This window comes from Carcharhinus amblyrhynchos, chromosome 6 (assembly GCF_965287045.1).
Source record: "Carcharhinus amblyrhynchos chromosome 6, sCarAmb.v2.hapA, whole genome shotgun sequence".
NCBI classification, from domain to species: Eukaryota; Metazoa; Chordata; class Chondrichthyes; order Carcharhiniformes; family Carcharhinidae; genus Carcharhinus; species Carcharhinus amblyrhynchos.
Window position 1 is genome coordinate 95791993 of NC_137329.1, and position 25292 is coordinate 95817284.

Genomic DNA, 25292 nt, shown 5'->3' on the forward strand with positions numbered 1-25292 from the left:
ATTCATACTGGTATGAATTTGGAAATGTACATTTTTAATGTGGAATTGAAACAGGAATGCATTCAAAAACAAACAAATTATGGTTCAGCAAGAGCAGTCAGTTGTACATTACAACATCCTTTTTCGGTGATACTTTAGTTGTTTTTATATCAGTCAAGTTAAATTGATCTGGCTACTGATACTACCTCAGATTTCAGTAATTTCATATTGTAAAGCAAGAGAATATAAAAGACTCAAAATGACTATTGCAGTATGACTGTTTTACAATACTTAAAAGTCAAATCAGGTAAAGCAGAATCAAAGGTATCCCGATTGCTTGCTTGTAGTTTTAATGTATGTTTTGCTGTGGAAGAAAGAAATAAAGATGAAGCTTAAGGTAATTATAATGCAACAATATGAACAGCTGCAAAAACAATTGTTTAGTTTCAGCACATTGTTAAATTTAGCTATAATTTAAACATTTCAACAGTAGCATTAATGGAGAACTGTTGGTGGTCTTTGTAAATAACTAAATCAATTGTAAAATGTATGCATTTGAGTACAAATCTGTAATTGTGCTTTTTGAAAGCATGAAACAGGAATATCTCTCTAACAACTAAATAGGTCCAACAGTCCTTCATCCCAGGAATCAGTCTAGTTAATCTTCAATGAACTGCTTTCAATGCAATTATATTGCTCCTATGTAAGGAGACTAAAAGACAAATCTATACACAGACCTTGCTCTGTATGAACTGGTTGCTGAGATTCCCTCCTTCCATGACAATATGTCCAAGTATTTAATTGGCTAAATTAATCTGGGGCATCCTGATGATGTAAGATGTTCTCAAAGTCAGTTCTTTTTACCAATTAAGTAATTGGGTAATAAAGTAAACCCAATATGGAAGACTGAATCTGCAGAAAAATGGCACACAGCCATTGCTTGACAATTGAAGTGGAGTTGTTAAGATACTGCACGCTGCCATCCCTACAGGTTAACAGTGCAGCATACCTGGAAGAAAATAGGCAAATTGGAGGCTTTAGTCTACTATTACTAGTAGTGCCAGTCCTCTAGGTACCCTTGCAGCAGACATCTCCTTGAAGCAATGATGTCCTGGCAACAGTGTTAGCAAATGTGGGAGCTGACAAGTTGCCTGATGCAATCAATCACATGATACTGGAAATTGCTGACCCTGGCATGCCTTTCATGCAGTAGCATTTAAGACAGTATGTGGCATACCTCCAAGGAACAAATCAGCAGTAGTTAAAGGAGCCTTATTATGCACAAATTATCTAATCAAGAAACATTCATCAGCTGTAGGAGTGCAGAACACCTCACTCTGCCCTCTGTGGCACCCTGTTATCCCTCCACAAACCTTAGCTAGGGGATTCGTATTGTGGTAGGCAGGGATACAGGAAACTGATGGAATTTGACAGACTCCTGAGAATCCAAGTATCAACACAAAATAGTGCAGACCTGGCGTAAAGACTTATCTCAATTTAAAAACAGAACACTTGCCCAGCCCCAAAATTGATTAATCTGATTTTTATTGTTCTCTTTTCAATTGCTGGGTTTGGTTAAATTTAACTTCTCAATTCTTCTATATCAGAATTGTGCAACTTTGCCGTACTATAAAATTCAGCAGCTATAGCTGCCTTATTCCTCAGTCATCTACATTGCTTCATTTCTGGCCCAAGCTGATTCCACTCCAGTTATGTCCCATTTGCTTCAACAGACTTTGTGTAAGGTAGATACAACAAGCAAACACTAGCCCTTCCCCTGTTCGGTGAAACGCTATCAACTTTGGGGCGGCACGCTGGCACAGTTGTTAGCACTGCTGCCTCAAGTGGCAGGAACCCAGGTTCAATTCTGGCCTTGGGTCACTGTCTGTGTGGAGTTTGCACACTCTCCCCGTGTCTGCATGGGTTTCTTCCGGGTGCTCCGGTTTCCTCCCACAGTCCAAAGATGTGTGGGTTAGGTTGATTTGCTGTGATAAATTGTCCCTGCGTGTCAGAATTAGCAGGGTAATACCCCTGTGAGGTTACAGGAGTAGGGCCTGGGCGGGGGTTGTGATCGGTGCAGATTCAATGGGCCGAATGGCCTGCTTCTGCACTGTAGGAATTTAAAAAACAAAACATGATCTGTAGAAAGATAATATTGAATACTGAATATTTCCTATACGTTGTTCTTTTATTCTGGATTTCCAGCGTCCACAATATTTTGCTTTTGTGCTAGTCATTCTCTCTGTTACCCTCTCTTACCTCTTATCCTAGTCCATTTAAAAATCCTCTGGCAACCAGTTTCAAATTAGGTAATCTAGTGTAACTGCCAGGAGCGCATGGCGTTGTGTTTGACCCACATGGTTCTTCATTCCTCCACCAGAACTTGAAAAGATCTCCAGTATTTTTTTTGAACAAATTCAAAATAAATTGCACTGAATTTTCAAAAATCCATTTTGCAACATCCATCTTACTGCCACACCAAGCCATGCAGTAGCTTAAATACCTCCCAAAAAAATTAAGAAACCTACCCATCCTCCTATATTTTGAATGTAATCTTGCAGTCTATTGCTTATGTACTGTACAGTGGTTCTGAAGATGCGTGGAAGCAACAGAGGTTTCTCTACTACAGTTTTTTTCAATAGCACCAGTGCCAGCAGCAGGATGACTTTCTCCTGAGGCATATCTTGAGTAACATCAATTCTTTGATTGGTTAAACGGGAAATCATGGAAGACATTATAACGGTTCCATCCTGTATGATTAAAATAAAACCAAAACCAAGTCAAATTTGTCTGACAATTGAACAGATTTGCATACAGTTAATAAGATACCAGTTTTTATAGACACAACTTATAAAAATGCAACTCAAAAACCTGCACAAAACAAATACATAATACTAAAATGAAGTTAAAATACATTTGTGACCATCATCTGCAAGCAATACAAATTTGTCAGAAGCATAAATCTCACCAAAAACACAGCATCAAATGCTATTTCCAGAGTTATTTCAGCTCTTTTTCCCCCCCAGGTGGTTTCCTATTTTAAGTCAGTACCTCACTATACCAGAATTGAAACTGCCAGTTTAATGAGTAATTCTTGTATATTTTCCACTTTGTGTTTATGATTCTTCTGCATTTTTTGATTTTGCAGAAAGCAAAGGAGGGGGGGAAAAGGGTATTTTAAATTTCTTCATGGAATGTGAGTATCAGTTGGCTGGACCAGCATTTATTGCCTATCCCTGAGAGCATTTTAAGAGTCAACCAAGTTGCTTCGGTCTGGAATCATACATAGGGCAGACAAGGTAAGGATAGCAGATATCCTTCCCTGAAGGACATTAGTGAACCAGATGGGTTTTTGTAACAATTGACAATGGTTTTGTGGTCATCTAGAACATAGAAAAACTACAGCACAAACAGGCCCTTTGGCCCACAAGTTGCACGGATCATATCCATACCTACTAGGCTTAGCTATAACTCTCAATTCTATTAAGTTCCATATACTCATCCAAAAGTCTCTTGAAATACCCTATCGAATTTGCCTCCACCACCACCCTCTGAGTGAAAAACTTAGCCCTGATATCTCCTCTGTACCTCCTCCCCAGCACCTTAAACCCGTGTCCTCTCGTAGCAACCATTCCAGCCCTTGGAAAAAGCCTCTGAGAATCCACCCGATCAATTCCTCTCAACATTTTATACACTTTTATCAGGTCACCTCTCATCCTTCGTCTCTCTAAGGAGAAAAGACCGAGCTCCCTCAATCTATTCTCATAAGGCGTGCCACCCAATCAAGGCAACATCTTTGTAAATCTCCTTAAATCTTTAGATTTTTAATTCCAGAATTTTATTGAATTCAATTTTCACTATCTGCTATGGTGTGATTCAAACCTAGATCCACAGAGCATTACCCTGGATTTCTGGATTACTAGTCCAGCAACAATACCACTATGCTACTGACTATCTGCTATGGTGTGATTCAAACCTAGATCCACAGAGCATTACCCTGGGTTTCTGGATTACTAGTCCAGCAACAATACCACTATGCTACTGCCTCCATATCTCAAACTTTGGAATCAAAAAGATGATAGTTTAATATTGTTTTCTAACGCTGTTGATTGTCAAATGTTGTTCTATGTTTTAAAAATACAAGTATGAAATAGTGTCATAATTTGCAGTATCTAATAATATAAAACTAATAAAGTCTGCCATAATCTAGTCTCTCCCTTGGCTGTTTCATTTTGCCAATATTTTGAGCCACAAGTTCTGGAAATGTAAACTGATAACAGTGCAGTGAGGCAAGTCAGGCATCTGGAGCCCAAATGAACAGAGCAAGCAAAGACTGTGAAATAAATAGCACAGGAAATGAAAATAAAGTATAAATTAGAATTGATGAATTCAGTGTGAATTCAGATACTGAAAGAGAAATTAAATGAGAGAAAAGGAAAAGTAAAAATACCAATTTTAAATTGCACATTTTTTTAAAAATTTAACAAGATTTTTAATAGTTAATTTTCAGTTTAGAGACTCATTGGCAGTAATTAACAATGAACACATTGCTGAATGACAGACCAAGTTAAATATGCAGACATTAAATATCTGCATTAATTCTTTGCGTTATTTTAACCAAACTCTTAACTTTCTCAGGCAGGTTTATAATTTGTTACAAACATGCAAATACAGCAACTTGACTCTGCTCAACGGCAAGATGCCACTTTTGACGAGCCAATGGCAGAGTAGCACATCTCGGACAGCAACTTATGGATTCCCACATTTAATCATGCATCTTCCCGCGCCTGAAATTGCTGTTGCATCTGTACATTCTAAGTCATACCACAAGATTTTCATACGAGATTAGGATGGCAGTTGTGTTTGCGCAAGAGGAAAGGCACACAGCAGATGGTTTCACACTGAAATTCTATGTAGTCAAAACTGAACTGGTGCCTCCATGCATTTAAGATAGGTCGTCACTCAACAAGCTTTTAAAGTGAAATGCATATCATTTCCTTTGCAATTATGTCTTTAATTAGCATTTCTACTACTTACAAGGGAGTTAGAGAAATGCATTAGTAATATTTCCCACTACTTTTGTAAATTACAGTCCCATTTTATGTAAAGACGCTACCAGATGACTTAGGGTATTAATTATAACATGGATTACAGCAAAGTGTTAACACTTTATTTTTGTTTATGAATTGAATTTTTGTTCCTTTTCATGACCAGGTAAAAATACCAACCTTTGGAAGAAAAACTATTTTGTCCTTGCTCTATGCACACTTTTTCATTCAAAATGTACATTTCCTTTTTGTATTTTTACGCTATGCTCCTGACTCATCTATTTTTTCCTATAATCTATTTATTGATTCTGCTGAAAATAAATTTAAAATTGAATAGAAACTAAAATCCATATTTGGAATATGGGCAAGCATAGAGTCAACAACACAGTTGCTTTTGGGACCTGCGCATGCAGCAACTTCCAGTTGCATCCAAACGCACTGAGGCAGGTAAGGAGTGTTTAGGAAAAGTGACTAAAAGCTTGCTAAAGAGATTTTTTTTTTAAAGTAAAGTTTAGACAAGGAAATTCAAGAGAGCAAGATCAAATCATCTGAAGGTTGCTGCAAGTGTTGTGAACAGGAGCATGGGCAAAAGCCAGAGTTAGAGCAACAGAGGATTTATAGAGGCAGGAGGAGTCAGTGAATATAGGGCTGCAGAGGATTGTGGACACAAAATCTCTATAGCTTTATTGTGTCCAATTCACCCATCACTCCCATCCTGTGTGACTTAAATTGGCTATGCACTTCCCAACACATTTAAAATTTCCATCCTCATTTTTATTCCGCTCATGAATGAGATGAGCGTGAAGAAGACCCCATAAGGGAAAGACTGAATGGAAATTGCAGTGGATGAAAGACCGGAAGTAAAGGTAATGTGGAATGCGCAGTAGAGGAAGCTTCATGGATGATTTATGCAGAAATCAATGGGTTCCTTGCACTGTGCCTAAGAGGTGAAAATGAGAAAGGGCTGATTTACTAAAATGAAAGGAACCTGGATTACCCTTGTTCTCCAGAATAATTTTGGCTCAATAAGAGTCATGCAAAACAAAATTACATATCTGGCAATGAATGACTGAACCTGGTGTATGCTAGGAATTCCCATGTTTACACCAGTTGGACGTGAAAGTGTGACATTCAGCCTGTACTTGGGCAATGATAGTGATGGATTTATAGGGAACAGGAGTATCGAAGATAGATACAAAAGATCAGTTAAGCAAGTTGAAGTGGCCCGAGAAGTGTAAAGCCAAAACTGTTCTTGAAAGATGTGTCTAAAAAAAAAGGATGGAATCTACATTCTTCTAAAAGCTTAGTAAATAGACTTGACATCTTACCATTCGGGGTTGACTCCTTTCAGTCTCATGGATAAATTCTTCGACCAAGTCACGATTAATACTTTGATCCAGTCTATCTCCGATATCAGCTAAGTATGCAGCTATATTTCGATACAATTCTTCTTCGTCAACTGGATAAATAAAGTAACAGGCAGTTTGTTTTCAGCTCAGCTTGTGTATTGCCATCTGAATTTTTGTTTTGACAAATTAGTTGGTATATTTGTATGTTTAGAAGTTTTTAAGAGCACATCTTTTCAATGAAACCAGCATTAAAAATGTCACACTTGCAATTACAAGACCATTCCAGATGAAGAAAGCCCATTAGATGTATCTTAATTCATCTATTCAGAACAACCCCATTGTTTTTAATTGTTTAAATGATTCCAGAGTTTTTGTCAACACTATTCTGCCCAGAGATACTTTGTCCAAATTACTTCCTGATATCTTTCACTTGTTTGAATCTGCATCCCCTTGTTTTTAAATCAGTTCAATTCAAGAGCAGAATTCTGCATGAACATGTTGCATTTCCTTAACTATTTCATACAGCTCTCCAGGAGCCCTTCTCCCAAAAACCTCCTTATAAGGATGAAAAGCCTAGATTTCTTAAGCCTTTCATTAACTATTATCCAAGCATTGGCCTTGTGTCTCTTTTCATCACAGCTTTAATATATCCCTGGTTTATTGGCAACCAGAACTGAATGTAGCACCCAAGGTATGATCTAAGGGGAGCACTGTACAACTCAATCACAACTTTGATTTGTATCGTACTCTATGGTTTTGACAATGTAGGTCAACATTCTACTGGCTTTTTTGATTCCTACTCTGTACTGGCTAGACATATAGAATGTATGGTTTATTAGTTCTCTTTCCATTTCATCTTTCACTATTTCAAATAGCCACTTTGAAATACATTAGTCCGCTGTGATTCCACTTCCCTTCCTTGGGTGATATTTGCAAACTGACCAAATAGCACTGAGTTTCTGAATCCAAATTATTGATGTCAATTGGAAATATTACTGGCCCTGTCAACATACCCTGGCACACTTCACTCTGTTCCTTCTCCATCAACCCAACTAACGTTAACTCTGTTACTTTCTATCTTTCATCAATTTCTTAGCCCTTGCCAGGTTTGTCCTGAATCCCTCGGCCCTTGCTCTTCATTGTTCTGTATGTCAAAGAATTTACCACTGTCCATATAAGCAAGTCCTTCTAAAGCTGTCAACTGCAATTTACTAGGTTGTTGATTCTTCAGAATGCTCTTAATGCCATTACTTTACTGACTGCTTAGTTATTCTTTCTGAAAATTGGCAAGACATTAGTATTGCTTCAAGGCTCTGAGTTAACCTGTGATATTAAGAGAATGTTTCTTTAAAAGAAAAACCACATGCCTTGCTAGTTCCTGCTTGTTACCCTTATCCATTAAAAAGTGTTCATATTTGGAAGCTGGACAAGAACAGCATTAGGCTCAACTGTGATACACCCCAATGTCAAATCTCCAGGGATCATTCTGACACAAGACAAACTATCATGAAAACAAATCGACGACGCTTTTTTTCCTGAGAAGTCATGTCAAGTTGTCCGTCTATGAAAGATGGCTATTTATCCAAATTGTCAAAGGTAGTACAAGGCTAGTTAATGAATCCCAACATGGGTCAGTAGAGGAGAAGAGAAAACAATCTTGTAGGGGGTGAGGATAAATACAAGAACACAATACAAAAAAAGGAACAGAAAAAGTGCATTAGAGCCATTGAGCCTGCTCTGCCATTCAACATAATCATGGGTGATCCTGGCTTCAACTCCACTTTCCTGCCCAATTCCAAATCCGTCAGTTTGCTAAGAGAACAAAATCTGTCTATTTGGGGCTTATGCAATGCAGCATTTATAACTCTCAGGTAGTGAATACCAAAGGTTCACAACCATTTGAATGACGAAATTTCACCTCATCTCATTCCAAATCACCAACCCCCTATCCTCAAACCGTGTCATCACATTCTAGATTCCCCAGCCAGCAAAAAAACAACCTCTCAATATCTACCCTGTCAAGCCCTTTCAAGATCTTGTATAGTTCATTGAGATCATCTCTCATTCTTCTGACCTCCAGAGATACCAGCCTCTCATCATAGGACTCTCATCCCATGAACCAATCTAGTCAACCTTCACTGTACTGCCTCCAACACTAGCATATCCTCCTTTAAATACGGACATCCCGACTATACCCACTACTTCAGGTCAGGTCTCACCAAAGCCTTATACAACTGTAGCAAGACTTCCTTAATCTTGTACTCCAATGCAATAAAGGCTAATATGCCATTTAACTTCCTAATTGCATGCTAACTTTCTATAAGTTTCTTGCACAAACTCACCCAAAAATGGAGTGGGTGGTAAAATTAATTCTGAAAGGCAGTGGTATGAAAAGGGCAGACTTGCTGAAGGACCTTAATGTGGCAACTCGAGATTCTCAGTCTTGCCAGCCATAGTTAGTTTCTAATTGATTTCAGTACAAGATGTAACCTATGAAAATGGAAAACCATCAGTGCTTTACTCTCTTAATTATGGATAACTCTTCCTTCATCTACTCATCTTTTAAAAGCATTGTTGGAACATGGGAAAATTATATTCTATAATCAGAAATGCATGGAAGCACTAATGGATGTGCCAGGGATAGCCAGTATCCATGAAACTGCCAGTAAGGATAGGCAACAACATCTTCTCCACAATTATCCTCAACACCAGTGCCCCAGGAAGGCTCTGTCTCTCTGCCCCTTGCTATATTCCTTACCTATACTGTGTGGCCAAATTCCGCTCCAACTCGATTTTCAAGTTTGCTGATGACACCACCATAGTGGGTCGGATCGCAAACAATGACAAGACAGAGTACAGGAAAGACATAGATAATTTGGTGAATTGGTGCAATGACAATAATCTCTCCCTGAATGTCAACAAAATGATAGAGATCGTTATCAACTTCAAGAAGGGTAGCGGAGGACATGCCCCTGTCTATATCAGCAGGGACGAAGTGGAAATGGTTGAGAGCTTCAAGTTTCTAGATATCCAGGTCACCAACAACCTGTCTTGATCCCTCCACACTGACGCTATAGTTAAAGAAGCCCACCAACACCCCTACTTCCACACAAGGCTAAAGAAATTCGGCATGTCCGCTATGACACACAGCAACTTTTACAGATGCACCATAGTAAGCATCCTTTCTGGATGTATCACAGCTTAGTATGGCTTCTGTTCTGAGCAAGACCGCAAGAAACTACGAAGAACTGTGAATGAAGCCAAGTCCACCACACAAACCAGCCTCTCATCAATTGACTATTGTCTACACTTCCTGCTGCCTCAGAAAAGCAGCCAGCTTAATCAAGGGCCCCTTGTAACCTGGACATATTCTCTTCCACCTTCTTCTGTTGAGGAAAAAGATACAAAAGTCTGAAATCATGTACCAACTGACTCAAGAACAGCTTCTTCCGAACTACCATCAGATTTCTGGATGGACTTACCTTATATTCAGTTGATCTTTCTCTACACCTTAGCTATGATTGTAAACTACAGTTCTGCACCCTCTCTTTCTCTGTATAGCATGCAAGAAACACTACTTTTCTTTGTCTACCAATACACATGACAGTAATAAATCAAATCAAAAAATTAAATGCAAAATATATGCTACAAAACAAATATACTGGAATCTGAAATAAAAACAGAAAACTTCTCTGGAAAGGGAAAAAGGTTTAATGTTTTGGGTCAATAAATGTTTGTCAGAACTAGAATTAATTAAGAGTTATAACAGATTTCAAACAAGTACAGATGCAGGAAAAGGGATGAGAGGAAAGAACACAAAGTGAATGTATGCAATAGGGTAAATTGTTTAAATTGTAAAAGAAATCTGGTGTGAACAGAGTTGTGATGGAGCCAGTAATAGGACAAAAAAAATGCATCTTTATTGCAGAAGGTCAGGGGACATGGAGTTGGGGATAGGGTGTTAGCGTGGATAGAGGATTGGTTGTCAAATAGGAGGCAGAGAGTGGGGGTCAATGGGTGCTATTCGGATTGGCGGATGGTGACTAGTGGAGTGCCCCAGGGGTCGGTGCTGGGGCCTCAGCTATTTACCATTTATATAGATGATCTGGAGGAGGGAACCGAGTGTAGGGTGTCGAAATTTGCTGATGACACCAAGATTGGTGGAACGGCAAATTGTGCGGAGGGCGTGGAGAGTCTGCAGAAGGATCTAGATAGGCTGGGTGAATGGGCCAGGAAATGGCAAATGGAATTTAATGTTGGCAAGTGCGAGGTGGTCCACTTTGGTAGGAATAATGGTAGGAAGAGTTATTACTTACATGGCGAAAAACTGCAGCAGGCGACGGTGCAGAGGGATCTCGGGGTCCTTGTGCATGAGTCGCAAAAACCCAGCTTGCAGGTGCAGCAGGTGGTCAGGAAGGCAAATGGGATGCTGGCCTTCATAGCGAGGGGGATTGAATATAAAAGTAGGGAGGTCTTGCTGCGGCTGTATAGGGCATTGGTGAGGCCACAGCTGGAGTACTGTGTGCAGTTTTGGGCGCCGTACTTATGCAAGGATATTTTAGCCTTGGAGGGAGTGCAGAGGAGGTTTACTAGGCTGATGCCAGAGTTGAGGGGGTTGAGCTATGAGGAGAGGCTGAATAAGTTAGGCTTGTACTCGTTAGAGTTTAGAAGAATGAGGGGAGATCTCATTGAGACGTATAAGATGATGAATGGGATGGATAGGATAGAGGTGGAGAGACTCTTCCCGCTCAGAAAGGACAGTAGGACTAGGGTGCACAGCCTCAAGATAAAGGGGGGGCGGTTTAGAACGGAGTTGAGGAGGAACTTCTTCACTCAAAGGGTGGTGAATCTCTGGAATTCTCTGCCTGTTGAAGTGGTGGAGGCTACCTCGCTAAATATTTTTAAGACGCGGGTTGATGGGTTTTTGATAAGAGAGGGGATTAAGGGTTATGGGGAGAGGGTGGGAATGTGGAACAGAGCCACGACAGATTAGCCATGATCTTATTGAATGGCGGGGCAGGCTCGAAGGGCTAGATGGCCTACTCCTGCTCCTATTTCTTATGTTCTTATGTTTAAACGGCAACAGCAGAATCCTTACCAGTCCTTACTAGCTGACAAAATTGAAGCAGTGTTGAGCTCAGAAGGCTGAAAAAAAACTCATATTTTTCTTTGAGCTGGATCCAAAGATATGCAGGTTAGGTAGATTGGCCATGGTAAATGTGCAGGGTTAGGGAGATAGCACAGAGGGTGCAGCCTGGTTGGGATGTTCTTTTGGAGAGGAAGTGCAGACTTGATGGGCCGAATTACCTATTTCTGCTCTGTCGAGATTCCACGATTCTAGCTTCATTACAAAGTCGGAGGTGTAGGTAAAAATAGAATGGAGAATTAAAGTGGCATCTGACCAAACGTTCACAGTCATACTTATGGATTCATCATTTCTGTGGTTACTCATGCTTCATAGTCTCTGCTGTGTAGCAAACACTGAACGTAAAAGCGAACCACTGTTTCACCTGGAAGCAGCGTTTAGTGCCTTAGAGAGTGGGAAGGGAGGAGATGTTGCATCTCCGACGCTTACACAGCCAAGCTTAGAGCAACTGAAGAGAGGACCAGGGTGTCATAGAGACAACAGTCCCTTCAGAGAGTTAACAGAGATGGGGAAAATGTGCATGGTGGCAGGACGGAGAAAGTTACAGGAAGGGACGGAAGAAGTGTAATCAAAATAGTTGCGGGAATGAGTGGGTTTATAATACATAGTACCTTCTTCCACATCTGAACGATGGGCTGCACGCATAAATCCTGAGGGGCAATGCCCATCTGTCTGAATATCATCGTCGAAATTGGATCCCTTTCTAAGTTCATTCTCAAGTTTCTGAATTTCTTGCTGGTAGGTTCGATTTTCAACTTTGTTTTCCTGAAGAAACTTCAGCAAAATATGTTGGGTCTGTTCGCCAAACGAAGCCTCGATGTTCCAGGACATATTCCTCACGTCCCCTCCTTCTGTGCTGCAGTTTAAACAATAAGCAACATCGATTTAAATGTACAAGATTTAAAGACACGACAAACCCCGGTGACTGGAAGGCAACTTTCCTAGGGGCAGGAAGCTCTACAACATTACAGCCGAGTCTTATCGCAGACCGAGTTGGGTAAACTCACATAAACTTTAAAATGAAGGAAATTCAGGGAGCGGAAGCGGATTTATGTTACTGCCGCATACAAAAAATACTGAAGAACGTCCACAGCATTAAAGCAAAATTAGTAAATTTTAGGATCGTTTTCTTTCTGGACTCGCGTGGTTTAAAGAAGTTTGAGAGTTACTCACTCTAACGAATCTGAATTAACTGGAAAATCCCGACACACAAACTCCCCGTCACATATATTTTTAAAAAGCACCTCCACTCAACACAGAGGAAAACACGCCTCCTGGTTTAATTTGACCTCTCACGATGTTGAGTGAGGAGAATTTTTTCCTTCCGCCAAAGTTTTGGCGCCAAAATGTGTCGATTTGAAAGTTGTTCCAGAGTGACACTGTATTGTTACAATGTATCCCGCTCCCTCCCTGATATTAAACTATCCCTGTCTGGAATAAACAACAGCCGCTGAAGTAGTACGCAATGGGTGGGGTAATCAGAGGCCACAGGAAGGGTGCCGGTTCTGTCTTCAAAGCCCATGTGAAACACAGGAAAGAGCCTGCAAAGTTGAGAGCTGCGGACTTTGTTGAATCATGGCTATACCAAGGGTATTGTCAAGAATATAATTCATGACCCTGGTCGTGGTGCATCTTTAGCAAAAGTGGTGTTCTGTGATCCTTACAGGTTCAAAAGAAGGACTGAGTTGTTCACTGCAGCAGACGGTATCCACACTGGTTAGTTTATCTACTGTGGCAGGAAGGCTCAGTTGAACACTGGAGATGTCCTCCCTGTGGGTACGATGCCAGAAGATACCATTGTGTGTTGCCTGCAGGAGAAGCCAGGTGACCATGGTAAACTTGCACATGCCTCTGGAAATTATGCCACAGTCTTCTCCCACAATCCTGAGACCAAGAACAGTCGTGTCAAGTTACCATCCGGTTCAAAGAAAATTGTTTCCTCGGACAACAGAGCTATTGTTGGTGTGGTTGCTGGTGGTGGTCAAATTGACAAACCCACACTGAAGGCAGGTCAGGCCTATCACAAATACAAGGCCAAAAGAAACTGCTGGTCACGTGTCCGTGGTGTGGCTATGAATCCTGTAGAACATCCTTTTGGTGGTGGTAACCATCAGCATAAAGGGAAGCCATCAACCATCAGAAGAGATGCTCCAGCCGGTTGCAAGGTCAGTCTAATTCTTGCTCGTCAAATTGGTAGACTGCGTGGTACAAAAACTGTCCAGGAGAAGGAGAACTAGTTTCTTAATGTATATGCTCAAATTTGCCACAATAAAAATGATTGAAAATACAAAAAAAAAGAATAAACAACAAACTCAGCACAATGTTGTCTCCTCTTCCCGGGACTTTCCCCATGGAGGGGGAAGAAAGCTTTTTATTGTCTCAAAATAAAGCTCATCTCAAATAGAAAGTGCTGGGACAGCATGATGGCACAGTGGCCAGCACTGCTGCCTCACACCGCCAAGTACCCGTGTTCAATCCTGGCCTCAGGTCACTGTCTGTGTGGAGTTGCCACATTCTCCCCCTGTCTTCGTGGGGTTTCCTCCGGGCGCTCTGGTTTCCTTCCACACTCCAAAGATGTGCAAGTTAGATGTATTGGCCATGCTAAATTATGATGTGGGTATGCCGGCGTTGGACTGGCGTAAACACAGTAAAAAGTCTGACAACACCAGGTTTTAGTCCAACCTATTTATTTGATAATATACTCACTAGCTTTCGGGGTTACCCCCTTCGTCAGGTGAATGGAGAGTTCTGGCCTCTAAACTGTCTAAACTGTTAATCTCTAAACTGTCTGTGCTTTATATGCTCTGTCTGAGGCCAGAACTCTCCATTCACCTGACGAAGGGGGTAACCCCGAAAGCTAGTGAGTATATTATCAAATAAATAGGTTGGACTAAAACCTGGTGTTGTCAGACTTTTTACCATGCTAAATTAATCATAGTGTCAGGGGATCAGCAGGGAGATATGTGGAGTTATGGGAATAGGGCTGGTGGGATTGTGGTCAGTGATGACTCGATGGGCTGAATGACCTCCTTCTCCACTGTAGGGATTCTATGAAAAAATGTATACACATTCAGTTGCAGCAAGTGTGGGACAGTTCCATTTCTTCCTCTACTGTTGCTGCCAGAACTTTCAATTTGATTTGATTTATTATTGTCACGTGTATTGGGATGCAGTGAAAAGTGTTTTTTTTTGTGCACTATACAGACAAAACACACTGTTCATAGTGTACAATTGGAGAAGTAAAGGAGATGGTGCAGTCATTGCTAGGGTGTAGAGAACAATCAGCTTAATATTCAAAAGTCTGATGGCAGAAGGGAAGAAGCCATTCTTGAATTGGTTAGTACTCAGACTTTTGTACCTTTTTCCCAATAGAAGAAGGCGGAAGAGATTATGTCTGAGGTGTGTGGGGTCCTTAATTAGGCTGGTTGGTTTTCCGAGGCAGCAGGAAGTGTTGACGGAGTCAGTGGATGGGAGGCTGGTTTGCATGATGGACTGGGCTCATTCTCAACCCTTTGTAGTTTCTTATAGTCTTGGTCAGGGCAGGAGCCACACCAAGTTGTGATACATCCAGAAGGGATGCTTTCTTTGGTGCTTCTGTAAAAATTGGTGAGAGTCATAGCGGACATACTGAATTTCCTTAGCCTCCTGAGAAAGTGGAGTTGTTGGTGGGCTTTCTTAACTATAGCATAAGTGTGGAGGAACCAGAACAGGTTGTTGATGATCTGGACATCTAGAAACTTGAAGATTCCCTTTCCACTACATACTTGTTGATGTAGACTGAGTTTGTCCAGCTATTGTATTCTAGAGACCCAGAGCAAGACTGGCAGATGGTAAAATTTGAATTCAATAAAAAATCTGGATTTAAAAGCCTAATGATGACCACAAAGCCATCGTTGATTGTCATTAAAAACCCACCTGGTTCACTTTGGGATAGGAAATCTGTCGTCCTTACCTAGACTGGCTTCCATGTGACTCCAGATCCATAGCAATTTGGTTGACTGTGAAATGCCCTCAGGAATGCAGGGCAGTTAGGGTTGGACAATAAACCCTGGCCTCGCCAGTGAAGTCCACATCCCGTAAATGAATTTTTAAAAAATTCTGCATTTATTTAAAGTTATCGCTAGTTTCCCTCGCCACACATTGGCTGCCAGACCAGGTTTGAGTTTTTCCAGCACTTTCTGCTTTTGTCTACTCAGCTAGCAAGATAAAGGTAAAGTTGCCATAGTCCCAGATGATCATAGACTGCTGTCCCCTTTGAGGGGGAGAGCTGACTGGTGGTGGAGGATCGCCACATCTCAGTCGAGGGGCAAGGTTGAGAAGGTGGAGCCTTCAGGGTTAACTGGTACAAATTTCTTAAGAATTCAATCAGGATACCAACCCTGTCTTTAAACATAGTGAAAAGATGCAAAGGTCAAACTGAGCTAGAGGAGGAAAATAGTGATTCACATCCCTAAACCTAAAGTGATGTGGCTAATTATAGAACAGTTCCAGCAGCAGAATGAGACCTTTGAGCTGTGGATTCTGCAAGAGCAATTCAGCTCCTTCTACCCCCCTCACCATAATCCTGTTTCTTTTTCTCTTCATTGTTTTTATCCAGTTTCCCACTGAAAGCCGCAGTTGAATCTTCCTCCACTATATTCTCAGGTAGCGCATTCCAGATCCTTAACTACTCATTTCGTTAAAAAAAATTCTCCAAATGGTTTTCTTAAATGCTTTTAAACTTAAACTCAGCTGAGTCACATTAAACTCAAATATCATTGAGTGTCTCACCTGACGAAGGAGCAGCACTCCGAAAGCTAGTGGCGTTTGCTACCAAATAAACCTGTTGGACTTTAACCTGGTGTTTTGAGACATCTTACTGTGTTTACCCCAGTCCAACGCCGGCATCTCCACATTGTGTTGGAGGAAACCAGAGTCTCGGAGGAAACCCACGCAGACATAGGGAGAATATGCAAACTTCACACAGATAGTTACCTGAAGCCGGAATTCAATTCAAGTTCCTGGCACTGTGAGGCATCAGTGCTCACCACTGTGCCACCATGCTGCCTCAATTCCAGTATAAGAATACAAAGGAGAATCATATTGTTTGTGTGGCCACACCAGACAAGCAGTCCAGGCCACTTAGCTCACTACAATCCTTCTGCAGTTAGTAGGCTTTGCATACAATTACTCACATTGCTAGGCTGAGCAATTTAGCCTTAAATATACAACCAGAGACAAAGAAATGTCCAAAGAAATCTAGTGATTTCTGCAGCCTGGGTTTCCCCTTTCTTGTGACAACTTAAGCTTGGGGTCAAGTTAAAAACATCTCCAGGCAGCCAGCAACAATGATGTCAACCATCTGAGCAATCTGACCAATCACACTGAAGTATTTTCACAAGTCAGCAAACCAAGAAGTTAAAAACACTGATTATGCTTCACATTTTTGACTTAAAGTTTCAGATTACATAACAAATACATACGATTGGATTAAGATCTAAGTTAAAATATAGTATTTTTTAAAGTGTCTTTCTGCAGATATGTGGATTTTTTTTATCATATTGGAGTAATTGGATATTCTATAAATATAAAATTAACTTTTCTGGGCCGGTGCAGGCACTAAGCAGTAGTTATAACGTTAGGACACTGTTAAAAATCCATTTACACTTCATTCAACAAGGTATAACTTTCTCAAGGTTTTTTCAGCAGTTAAAAGTGAACAATGGGGTTTCTGGCAATTCATTTATTGTCTATTATTTCTCAGGGGACATCAGCATATTCTCTAGAAGAGCGTATATTCAGTGACAACCACTTCCTGACCCTTCATTCTGTGTATTTGCAGACACCTGAAATTACTAGTAGTGATAAATTATAGAGTAGGGTGGGTTGAATGAGATCAGACGTTTAGCTCTAATTGGGCACCGCAGTGGTTAGCACTGCTGCCTCACAGCGCCAGGGACCCGGGTTCGATTGCTGGCTTGGGTCAGTGTCTGTGCAGAGTCGGCATGTTCTCCCTGTGCGGTGTGGGTTTCCTCTGGATGCTCCAGTTTCCTCCCACAGTCCAAAAGACGTGTTGGTTAGGTGCATTGGCCATGCTAAATTCACCCTCAGTGTACCCGAACAGGCATCGGAGTGTGGTAACCAGGGGATTTTCACAGTAACTTCAATACAATGTTAATGTAAGCCTACCTGTGACTAATAAAATAAACTTTAAAAACTTTTTTTGTGGTAACTTTTTGGTGGAGATCATTTAAAAATGAACCTGAAAAACAGCAAAATACTGAAAATCTGAATTAGGGACAGCAAATGCTGGAAAACTTTATAAGTCAGACAGAGATGTTTCCTGATCTGCTGAACATGTTAACATTTATTGTTTTGAAATAGGAACACCTGAATAGATTTCTGCCAACTTATGAAACTCTGCAACTCAGAGTCAGTGGTGGCGGGGGGAGGTGTCGGGGTAGGGGGTGCCAGGAAATACAACAGAGGCTTCACACTTCAGAGAAATGTGTTGTTGGATTATCTCTGTTATTGACTGAGGGTAACTTGTTTCTGATTCTTTGAGTAAAGCAAACAAATAAATTTTCATGCTCCCGCATATTGAGAACTTCTGCAGTTGCTATGTATTTTTTTTATGCAATTAAATTTGCATATGATACCAAAAGATCATTCTCAAGAAGGGAAGTGTAAAAGGTTTTGCTTTGACTGATCTCAAGGGTACTTATGACAACTGCTTGCAATAAATCTTAAAAATGATTTGGTAACGTTTCTGGGACTTCAATAGTGTACTTCTATGTTTTTGACTTAAAATATAAAATGTGAAGTGTGTATTTCTGTCATTGGGTCAAAATGTTGCAACTCCCTAACAACACTGTGGATGTACCTACATCCATATTAAAGGTGTACCTACAACATATGGACTGCAGCGGTTCAAGAAGGCCATCTCCTCAAGGGCAGTTAGGGATGGGCAATAAATGTAGGCCTAGCCAATTATGCCAACAGCCTGTGAAAGATTACATTAATATAAACATTTAAGATGTACAGTAGTGTATATGACTGTAACATTACATTCTGCACTCTCTCTTTTCCTTTGATTTGATTTTGATTTGATTTATTGTTGTCACATGTATTAGCATACAGTGAAAAGTACTGGTTCTTGCACACTATACAAAGTATACTGTTCATAGAGAAGGAAATGAGAGAGTGCAGAATGTGGTGTGTTACTGTCATGGCTAGAGTGTAGAGAAAGATCAACTTAATGCAAAGTAGATCTATTCAAAATCTGATGGCAGCAGGGAAGAAGCTGTTCTTAAGTCAGTTGGTACGTGACCTCAGACTTTTGTATCATTTTCCTAATGAAAGAAGGTGAAAGAGAGAATGGCGCATGGGATCCCTAATTATGTTGGCTGCTTTGCTGAGGCAGTGGGAAGTGTAGACGGAGTCAACGGTTGGGAGGCTGGTTTGCATGATTGGGCTACATTTACGGCGTTTTGTAGTTTCTTGCAGTCTTGGGCGGAGCAGGAGCCATATCAAGCTATGATACAACCAGAAAGAATGGTTTCTATGATGCATCTGTAAAAGTTGGTGAGAGTTGTAGCTGACATGCCAAATTTTCATAGTCTTCTGAGAAAATAGAGGCGCTGATGGGTTTTCTTAACTATAGTGTCAGCATGGGGGTTGGGGGGGGGGATGCGGGGAGACCAGGACAGGTTGTTGGTTATTTGAACACCTCAAAAATGTGAAGCTGTCCACTCTTTCTACTTTGACCCCATTGATGTAGACAGGAGCATGTTCTCCTCTACACTTCCTGAAGCCAATGACACTGTCCTTCATTTTGTTGACATTGAGGGAGAGTTTTGTCACCGCACCAGTTCACCAGATTCTCTATCTCATTCCTGTTCTCTATCTCGTCATTACTTGACATCTGACCCACGATGGTTGTGTTGTTAGCAAACTTGAAAATCAAGTAGGAGGGGAATTTGGCCACAGTCATAAGTTTGGGTGGCACAGTAGCACAGTGGTTAACACTGTTGCTTCACAGCTCCAGGGTCCTGGGTTCGATTCCCGGCTAGGGGCACTGTCTGTGGAGTTTGCACATTCTCCTTGTGTCTGCATGGGTTTCCTCTGGGTACTCCGGTTTCCTCCCACAGTCCAAAGATGTGCGGGTTAGGTTGATTGGCCATGCTAAGAAATTGCCCCTTAGTGTCCAGGAATGTGTAGGTTAGAGGGATTAGTGGGTATAATATGTAGGGATATGGGGGTAGGGCCTTGAACGGGATTGTGTTTGGTGCAGACTCGATGGGCCGAAGGGCCTCTTTCTGCACTGTAGAGTTCTATGATTCTATGTATAAGGAGTACAGTAGGGGGCTGAGAACACAGCCTTGTGGGGTACTGGTGTTGAGGATGATCTTGGAGGAGGTGTTGTTATCTAACCTTACTGATTGTGATCTGTGGGTTAAGAAGTTCAGGATCCCGTCACAGAGGGAGGAGGCGGGGCCCAGACCACGGTGTTTGGAGGTGAGTTTTGTAAGAATAATGATGTTGAAGGCTGAGCTGTAGTCAATAAATAAAAGTCTGACATTGGTGTCTTTGTTATCTAGGTGTTCCAGAGTTGAGTGCAGGGGCAGGCGTTTGCTCTCTATCATTGGTATGCTTTGGCTCTATATGCACAAGAAACCATACTTTTAAGTGTATACTAATACATGTGATAACAATAAATCAAATCAGATCAAAATGCAGCGAGAAGAGGCAGCAGACATTCTTTAGGTGGATTAATTTTTTTGTAAATGTATTTAACAGATGTTTAAAATATATGTAATGCACAGAAACTGAAAGGAAGATTTAAATTTTTAAATAACTTTGACATGATGTTCTGTTAATTCCATTAAAAAGTACATTCATACATAACAAAGTAGGTTTGAAGTTTCAGCTGAAGTCCATTTGGATGTTGCTGGTGTTGATTGTTAAGCAGTGTTAATTATCCCAATTTAAGAGTCTCCCTAATACAATGTTGATTCTTAGGTGCCTTCTAAGAAAGAGGGTGAAATGCATTCTACATTTACAGTGAGAAGTCTGCAATTTGACTATCTGAAATGCTTCAGGAAAGTGTGTTCCTTAAGATGATATATTGGATGATTTCATCATTGCTTTCTTTACACTTTACTGTTGGCTTTACAATATGATCATGTACATATATGATCATGTACATGTATTGTTGAAATCTATTATCTTTGAAAATTAACCTCTTGATTGAGCGTAACACCAAAACATCAACCTTATAGTTTCTTCCCAAATATTATTGGCTGCTCTCCAATTTCTTCATTAATTCTCTTCTTCTTGCCACTTTTTCTGTAAATGATCTTACACAAGTAGGTATAATATACAGTAAATGGCAGAACCCTTAAGATTACTGATAGGCAGAGGGATCTGGGTGTACAGGTTCACAGGTCACTGAAAGTGGCAATACTGGTGGAGAAAGTAGTCAAGAAGGCATTCAGAATGCTTGCCTTCATCAACCAGAGCATTGAGTTTAAAAATTGTCAAGTCATTTTGCAGCTTTATAGAATCTTAGGTAGGCTGCACTTGGAATATAGTGTTCAATTCTGGTCTACCAGAATAATGATGTTGAAGGCTGAGCTGTAGTCAATAAATAAGAGTTTGACATAGGTGTCTTTGTTATCTAGGTGTTCCAGAGTTAAGTGCAGGGGCAGGCGTTTGCTGTCTATCAATGGTATGCTTTGCTGTATATGCACAAGAAACCATACTTTTCAGGGTATACTAATACATGTGACAACAATAAAGCAAATCAGATCAAAATGCAGTGAGGAAAGGCAGCATTCTTTAGGTGGAGGCTTTGGAGAGGGTACAGAAAATATTTCATAGGGTGTTGCCTGATATGGAGACCATTAGCTATGAGGAGAGGTTGGAGAAACTTGGTTTGTTCTCACTGGAAGATGAAGGTTGAGGGGTGACCTGATAGAAGTCTACAAATTATGAGAAGCATGGACAAAGTGGATAGTCAGAAGCTTTTTCTCCAGGGGGAAGAGTCAATTACTGGAAGGCACAGGTTTAAGGTGCAAGGAGCCCAAGGCTTAAAGGAGACATACAAGGCAGGTTTTTTACAGAGAGGGTGGTAAGTGCCTGGAACTCGCTGCCAGGGAAGGTAGCGGAAGCAGATACGATAGTGAGTTTTAAGGGGTGTCTTGACAAATACATGAATAGGATGGGAATGGAGGGACATGGTTCATGGAAGGGATGGGGGTTTTAGTTAAGTCGGGCAGCGTGGTCGGTGCAGGCTTGGAGGGTCGAAGGGCCTGTTCCTTTATTTTTTGTAGAATCTTTAGTGACACATTTCTCCCTTCTGTGATGATCCTCAAATTCCTAGCTAATAGCAGAGTGTATGACACAACAAGATTTCTCATTACAAGATATTACTATAACAAACAGACTAAAAGCACTATCAACTAAACACTATGGCCAGGATTTTTCAGCCGCTCATGCTGGTGGGATTCTCCGGACCTGCCGACAGCGCACCCCATCCATGGGTTTCCCGCTGGTGTCGGGAATTCCCATTGACAGCAGTGGGACCAGAGAACCCCCCACTGGCAAACAATGCATCACCTCCTGCCGGTGGGAAACATGTGGCTGGGAGGCCGGAGAATCTTGCTGTATTTTTGTAGGCAACTTATACTTTAAATAGAACAGAGCTTTTAACTTTTCCTTTTATAGCCGGAAGATGTTAACTCCAGAACTATCCTTATGGTGCAAGTTTTCCTGGAGAATTCCTCCTCGAGCTAAAACTAGGAAAATCTTTCAGCCTCATTTAAATTCCTCACAAATTTGGTCTTTCCGATTCCTGTGTGGCCTCCCACCTGCAATGTGAACCACAGAACCTCCTGGCCTCCAGCTGCTTGTGCTGTCTTCCAGATCCTGGTAGATTAAGCGTGTCTATGAGTTCCAATCCCAATGCCCATCTCTACTGCAATGCCAATCACATGGGTCCTACATCCAGGTAAAAAAATGCTCATCAGCTCTTAGCTATCCTGAAGACCCCAATTCTCTTTATTTTGTCAGCATATAACAGATTGAAGCACAACTGTTTACAACCTGACTGTTTTATGGGACTTTGGAGACTCCCAGACTGCCCCCTATTAGCACACAGGGTGTTGCAGTTATCTCCAGTTTTACCTTCATCCCAGTAAAACAATCCTCCCTCCTTTAATCTCTAACTAACAACCACCTAGGTTTGCTGTCAGGTAAGTTTCAGAACAGGTACCATGACCCCTCCCTCCAACTTTATTTTACCTTAAAGACACTGTCCCAAAATTTAACCATATTATAAATGTCATAATTGTAATATTTCTCATTTTCTCTTTGTGCTTATATAGGATTTGTGAGGAACTTAAATGAGTCTAGAAGATTTTCCTAGCTTTAGCTCAAGGGGGAATTCTCCAGGAAAAGTTGCACCGTGAAGGGCATTTTAAATATAGGACAGATTAAAAAAGCAGGCTTCAGATGGACTGAAAACACTGATTGACTTCTGCTTTCCCGCAGTTTCTGCCTGACCTGCAGAGAACTTATAGCTTTCTCTAGTTAAATTCTTTTTTGTTTTCAGAGACCCAGATTTCTGATAACATGAAATCTATCTTTGCACACTATGAGGGCAAATTGCGCGGAGGGTGTGGAGAGTCTGCAGAAGGATCTAGATAGGCTGGGCGAATGGGCCAGGAACTGGCAAATGGAATTTAATGTTGGCAAGTGCAAGGTGGTCCACTTTGGTAGGAATAATGGTAGGAAGGACTATTACTTACGTGGCGAAAAACTGCAGCAGGCGACGGTGCAGAGGGACCTCGGGGTCTTTGTGCATGAGTCGCAAAAACCCAGCCTGCAGGTGCAGCAGGTGGTCAGGAAGGCTAATGGGATGCTGGCCTTCATAGCGAGGGGGATTGAATATAAAAGTAGGGAGGTCTTGCTGCAGCTGTATAGGGCATTGGTGAGGCCGCAGCTGGAGTACTGTGTGCAGTTTTGGGCGCCGCACTTACGCAAGGATATTTTGGCCTTGGAGGGAGTGCAGAGGAGGTTTACTAGGCTGATACCGGAGTTGAGGGGGTTGAGCTATGAGGAGAGGCTGAATAAACTAGGCTTGTACTCGTTAGAGTTTAGAAGAATGAGGGGAGATTTCATTGAGACATATAAGGTGATGAATGGGATGGATAGGATAGAGGTGGAGAGACTCTTCCCGCTCAGAAAGGACAGTAGGACTAGGGGGCACAGCCTCAAGATAAAGGGGGGGCGGTTTAGAACGGAGTTGAGGAGGAACTTCTTCACTCAAAGGATGGCGAATCTCTGGAATTCTCTGCCCGTTGAAGTGGTGGAGGCTGCCTCGCTAAATATTTTTAAGACGCGGGTTGATGGGTTTTTGATAAGCGAGGGGATTAAGGGTTATGGGGAGAGGGCGGGAATGTGGAACTGAGCCATGACAGATCAGCCATGATCTTATTGAATGGCGGGGCAGGCTCGAAGGGCTAGATGGCCTACTCCTGCTCCTTTTTCTTATGTTCTTATGAGTCAGTACCCATTCAGTTTCAGGAAGTGACCCAAGCTGCAGTACCTCTAATTTCGGAAGTGGAGGTTTGCCACAATGATTCCATAATCGAACCTATTTTGTGGGTTCTTTTCTAACCGGATCAAGAAGCAAGGCACAATGAGAAGGCAGGACCCTGATTTAGACTTGCATTATTCCACAATGATTTTGCAGTCATATCTGTTTAATTGTGAGGCACTATGAAACTTCCTTAAATCAGTCGTATTTGTGTCCTCTGAGTGAGACTGTCAGTTTTGTGTAAATTTATACTGGACAATGAAAGGGGTTGTGCTGTGGATTTATGTTCAGTAAGACCTGGATGGAGTGATTCCTGCAGCCAGCAGAGTGGATAGTTTGGTTCCATGGGGCAAGCGCAGTAAGAAGTCTCACAAAAGTAGGTTAAAGTCCAACAGATTTATTTGGCAGCACAAGCTTTTGAAGCACTGCTCCTTCATCAGGTGAGCGAGGACTTGTGTTCACAAACAGGGCATATACAGACACAAACTTAATTTACAAGATAATGGTTGGAATGTGAGTATTTGCAGGCAATCAAATCTTAAAGGTACAGAGAATGTGAATGGAGAGAGGGCCAAGCACAAGTTAAAGAAGTGTGTATTGTCTCCAACCAGGACAGTCAGTAAGATTTTGCAAGCCCAGGCAAGTTGTGGGGGTTACAGATAGTGTGACATGATCCCAGATCCCAGTTGAGGCCATCCTCATGTGCGCAGAACTTGGCTATCAGTTTCTTCTCAACGATTCTACGTTGTCATGAAAGCCGCCTTGGAGAACGCTTATCCCGAAGATCAGCATAGTGTTAGCACTGCTACCTCACAGTGCTAGGGACCCAGGTTCGATTCCCAGTTTGGGTCACTATCTGTGTGTAGTCTGCACGTTCTCTCCATGTCTGCGTGGGTTTCCTCTGGGTGCTCTGGTTTCGTCCCACAGTCCGAAAGACATGCTGGTTAGGTGCATTGACCATGCTAAATTCTCCCTCAGTTGTACCCGAACAGGGGCCAGAGTGTGGTAGCTACGGGATTTTCACAGTAACGCCATTGCAGTGTTAATGTAAACCTACATGTGACACTAATAAATAAAATTAATCTGGGTTGAATTCTAAGACAGGAACAACAGTGTGCTAATCCGCCACAAGGCCAAGCACCATGTTGCTACAGTAAGCAAAAATAGCACCTAAATTTTCTGATCTTGAT

The 25292-nt window shown here is 41.4% G+C and overlaps 1 protein-coding gene and 1 pseudogene across 1 annotated transcript; one reads left to right on the forward strand and one right to left on the reverse strand.

Annotated features, from left to right (window-relative positions):
• Window positions 1–13: 13 nt before the first annotated feature.
• LOC145344137 (BH3-interacting domain death agonist-like) lies at window positions 14–12805 on the reverse strand. The gene is made up of 5 exons (XM_080191011.1): window positions 12696–12805; window positions 12134–12378; window positions 6356–6486; window positions 2508–2729; window positions 14–343 (listed from the first exon to the last, which is right to left on the reverse strand). Exons 2-5 carry the CDS (start codon window positions 12351–12353, stop codon window positions 329–331), a joined length of 588 nt encoding a protein of 195 aa, XP_080047137.1. The 5' UTR covers window positions 12354–12378; window positions 12696–12805; the 3' UTR covers window positions 14–328.
• Window positions 12806–12987: 182 nt separating this feature from the next.
• LOC145344523 (large ribosomal subunit protein uL2 pseudogene) lies at window positions 12988–13759 on the forward strand (annotated as a pseudogene).
• Window positions 13760–25292: the final 11533 nt, after the last annotated feature.

Coding starts and splice junctions, on each gene's coding strand:
- LOC145344137 (XM_080191011.1), bottom strand. CDS start 12,353: ATGTCCTGGAACATCGAGGCTTCGTTTGGCGAACAGACCCAACATATT. Junction 6,487..12,133: donor TCGTTCAGATGTGGAAGAAG/GTACTATGTATT, acceptor TTATTTATCCAG/TTGACGAAGAAGAATTGTAT. Junction 2,730..6,355: donor AAAGGAGTCAACCCCGAATG/GTAAGATGTCAA, acceptor TTAATCATACAG/GATGGAACCGTTATAATGTC.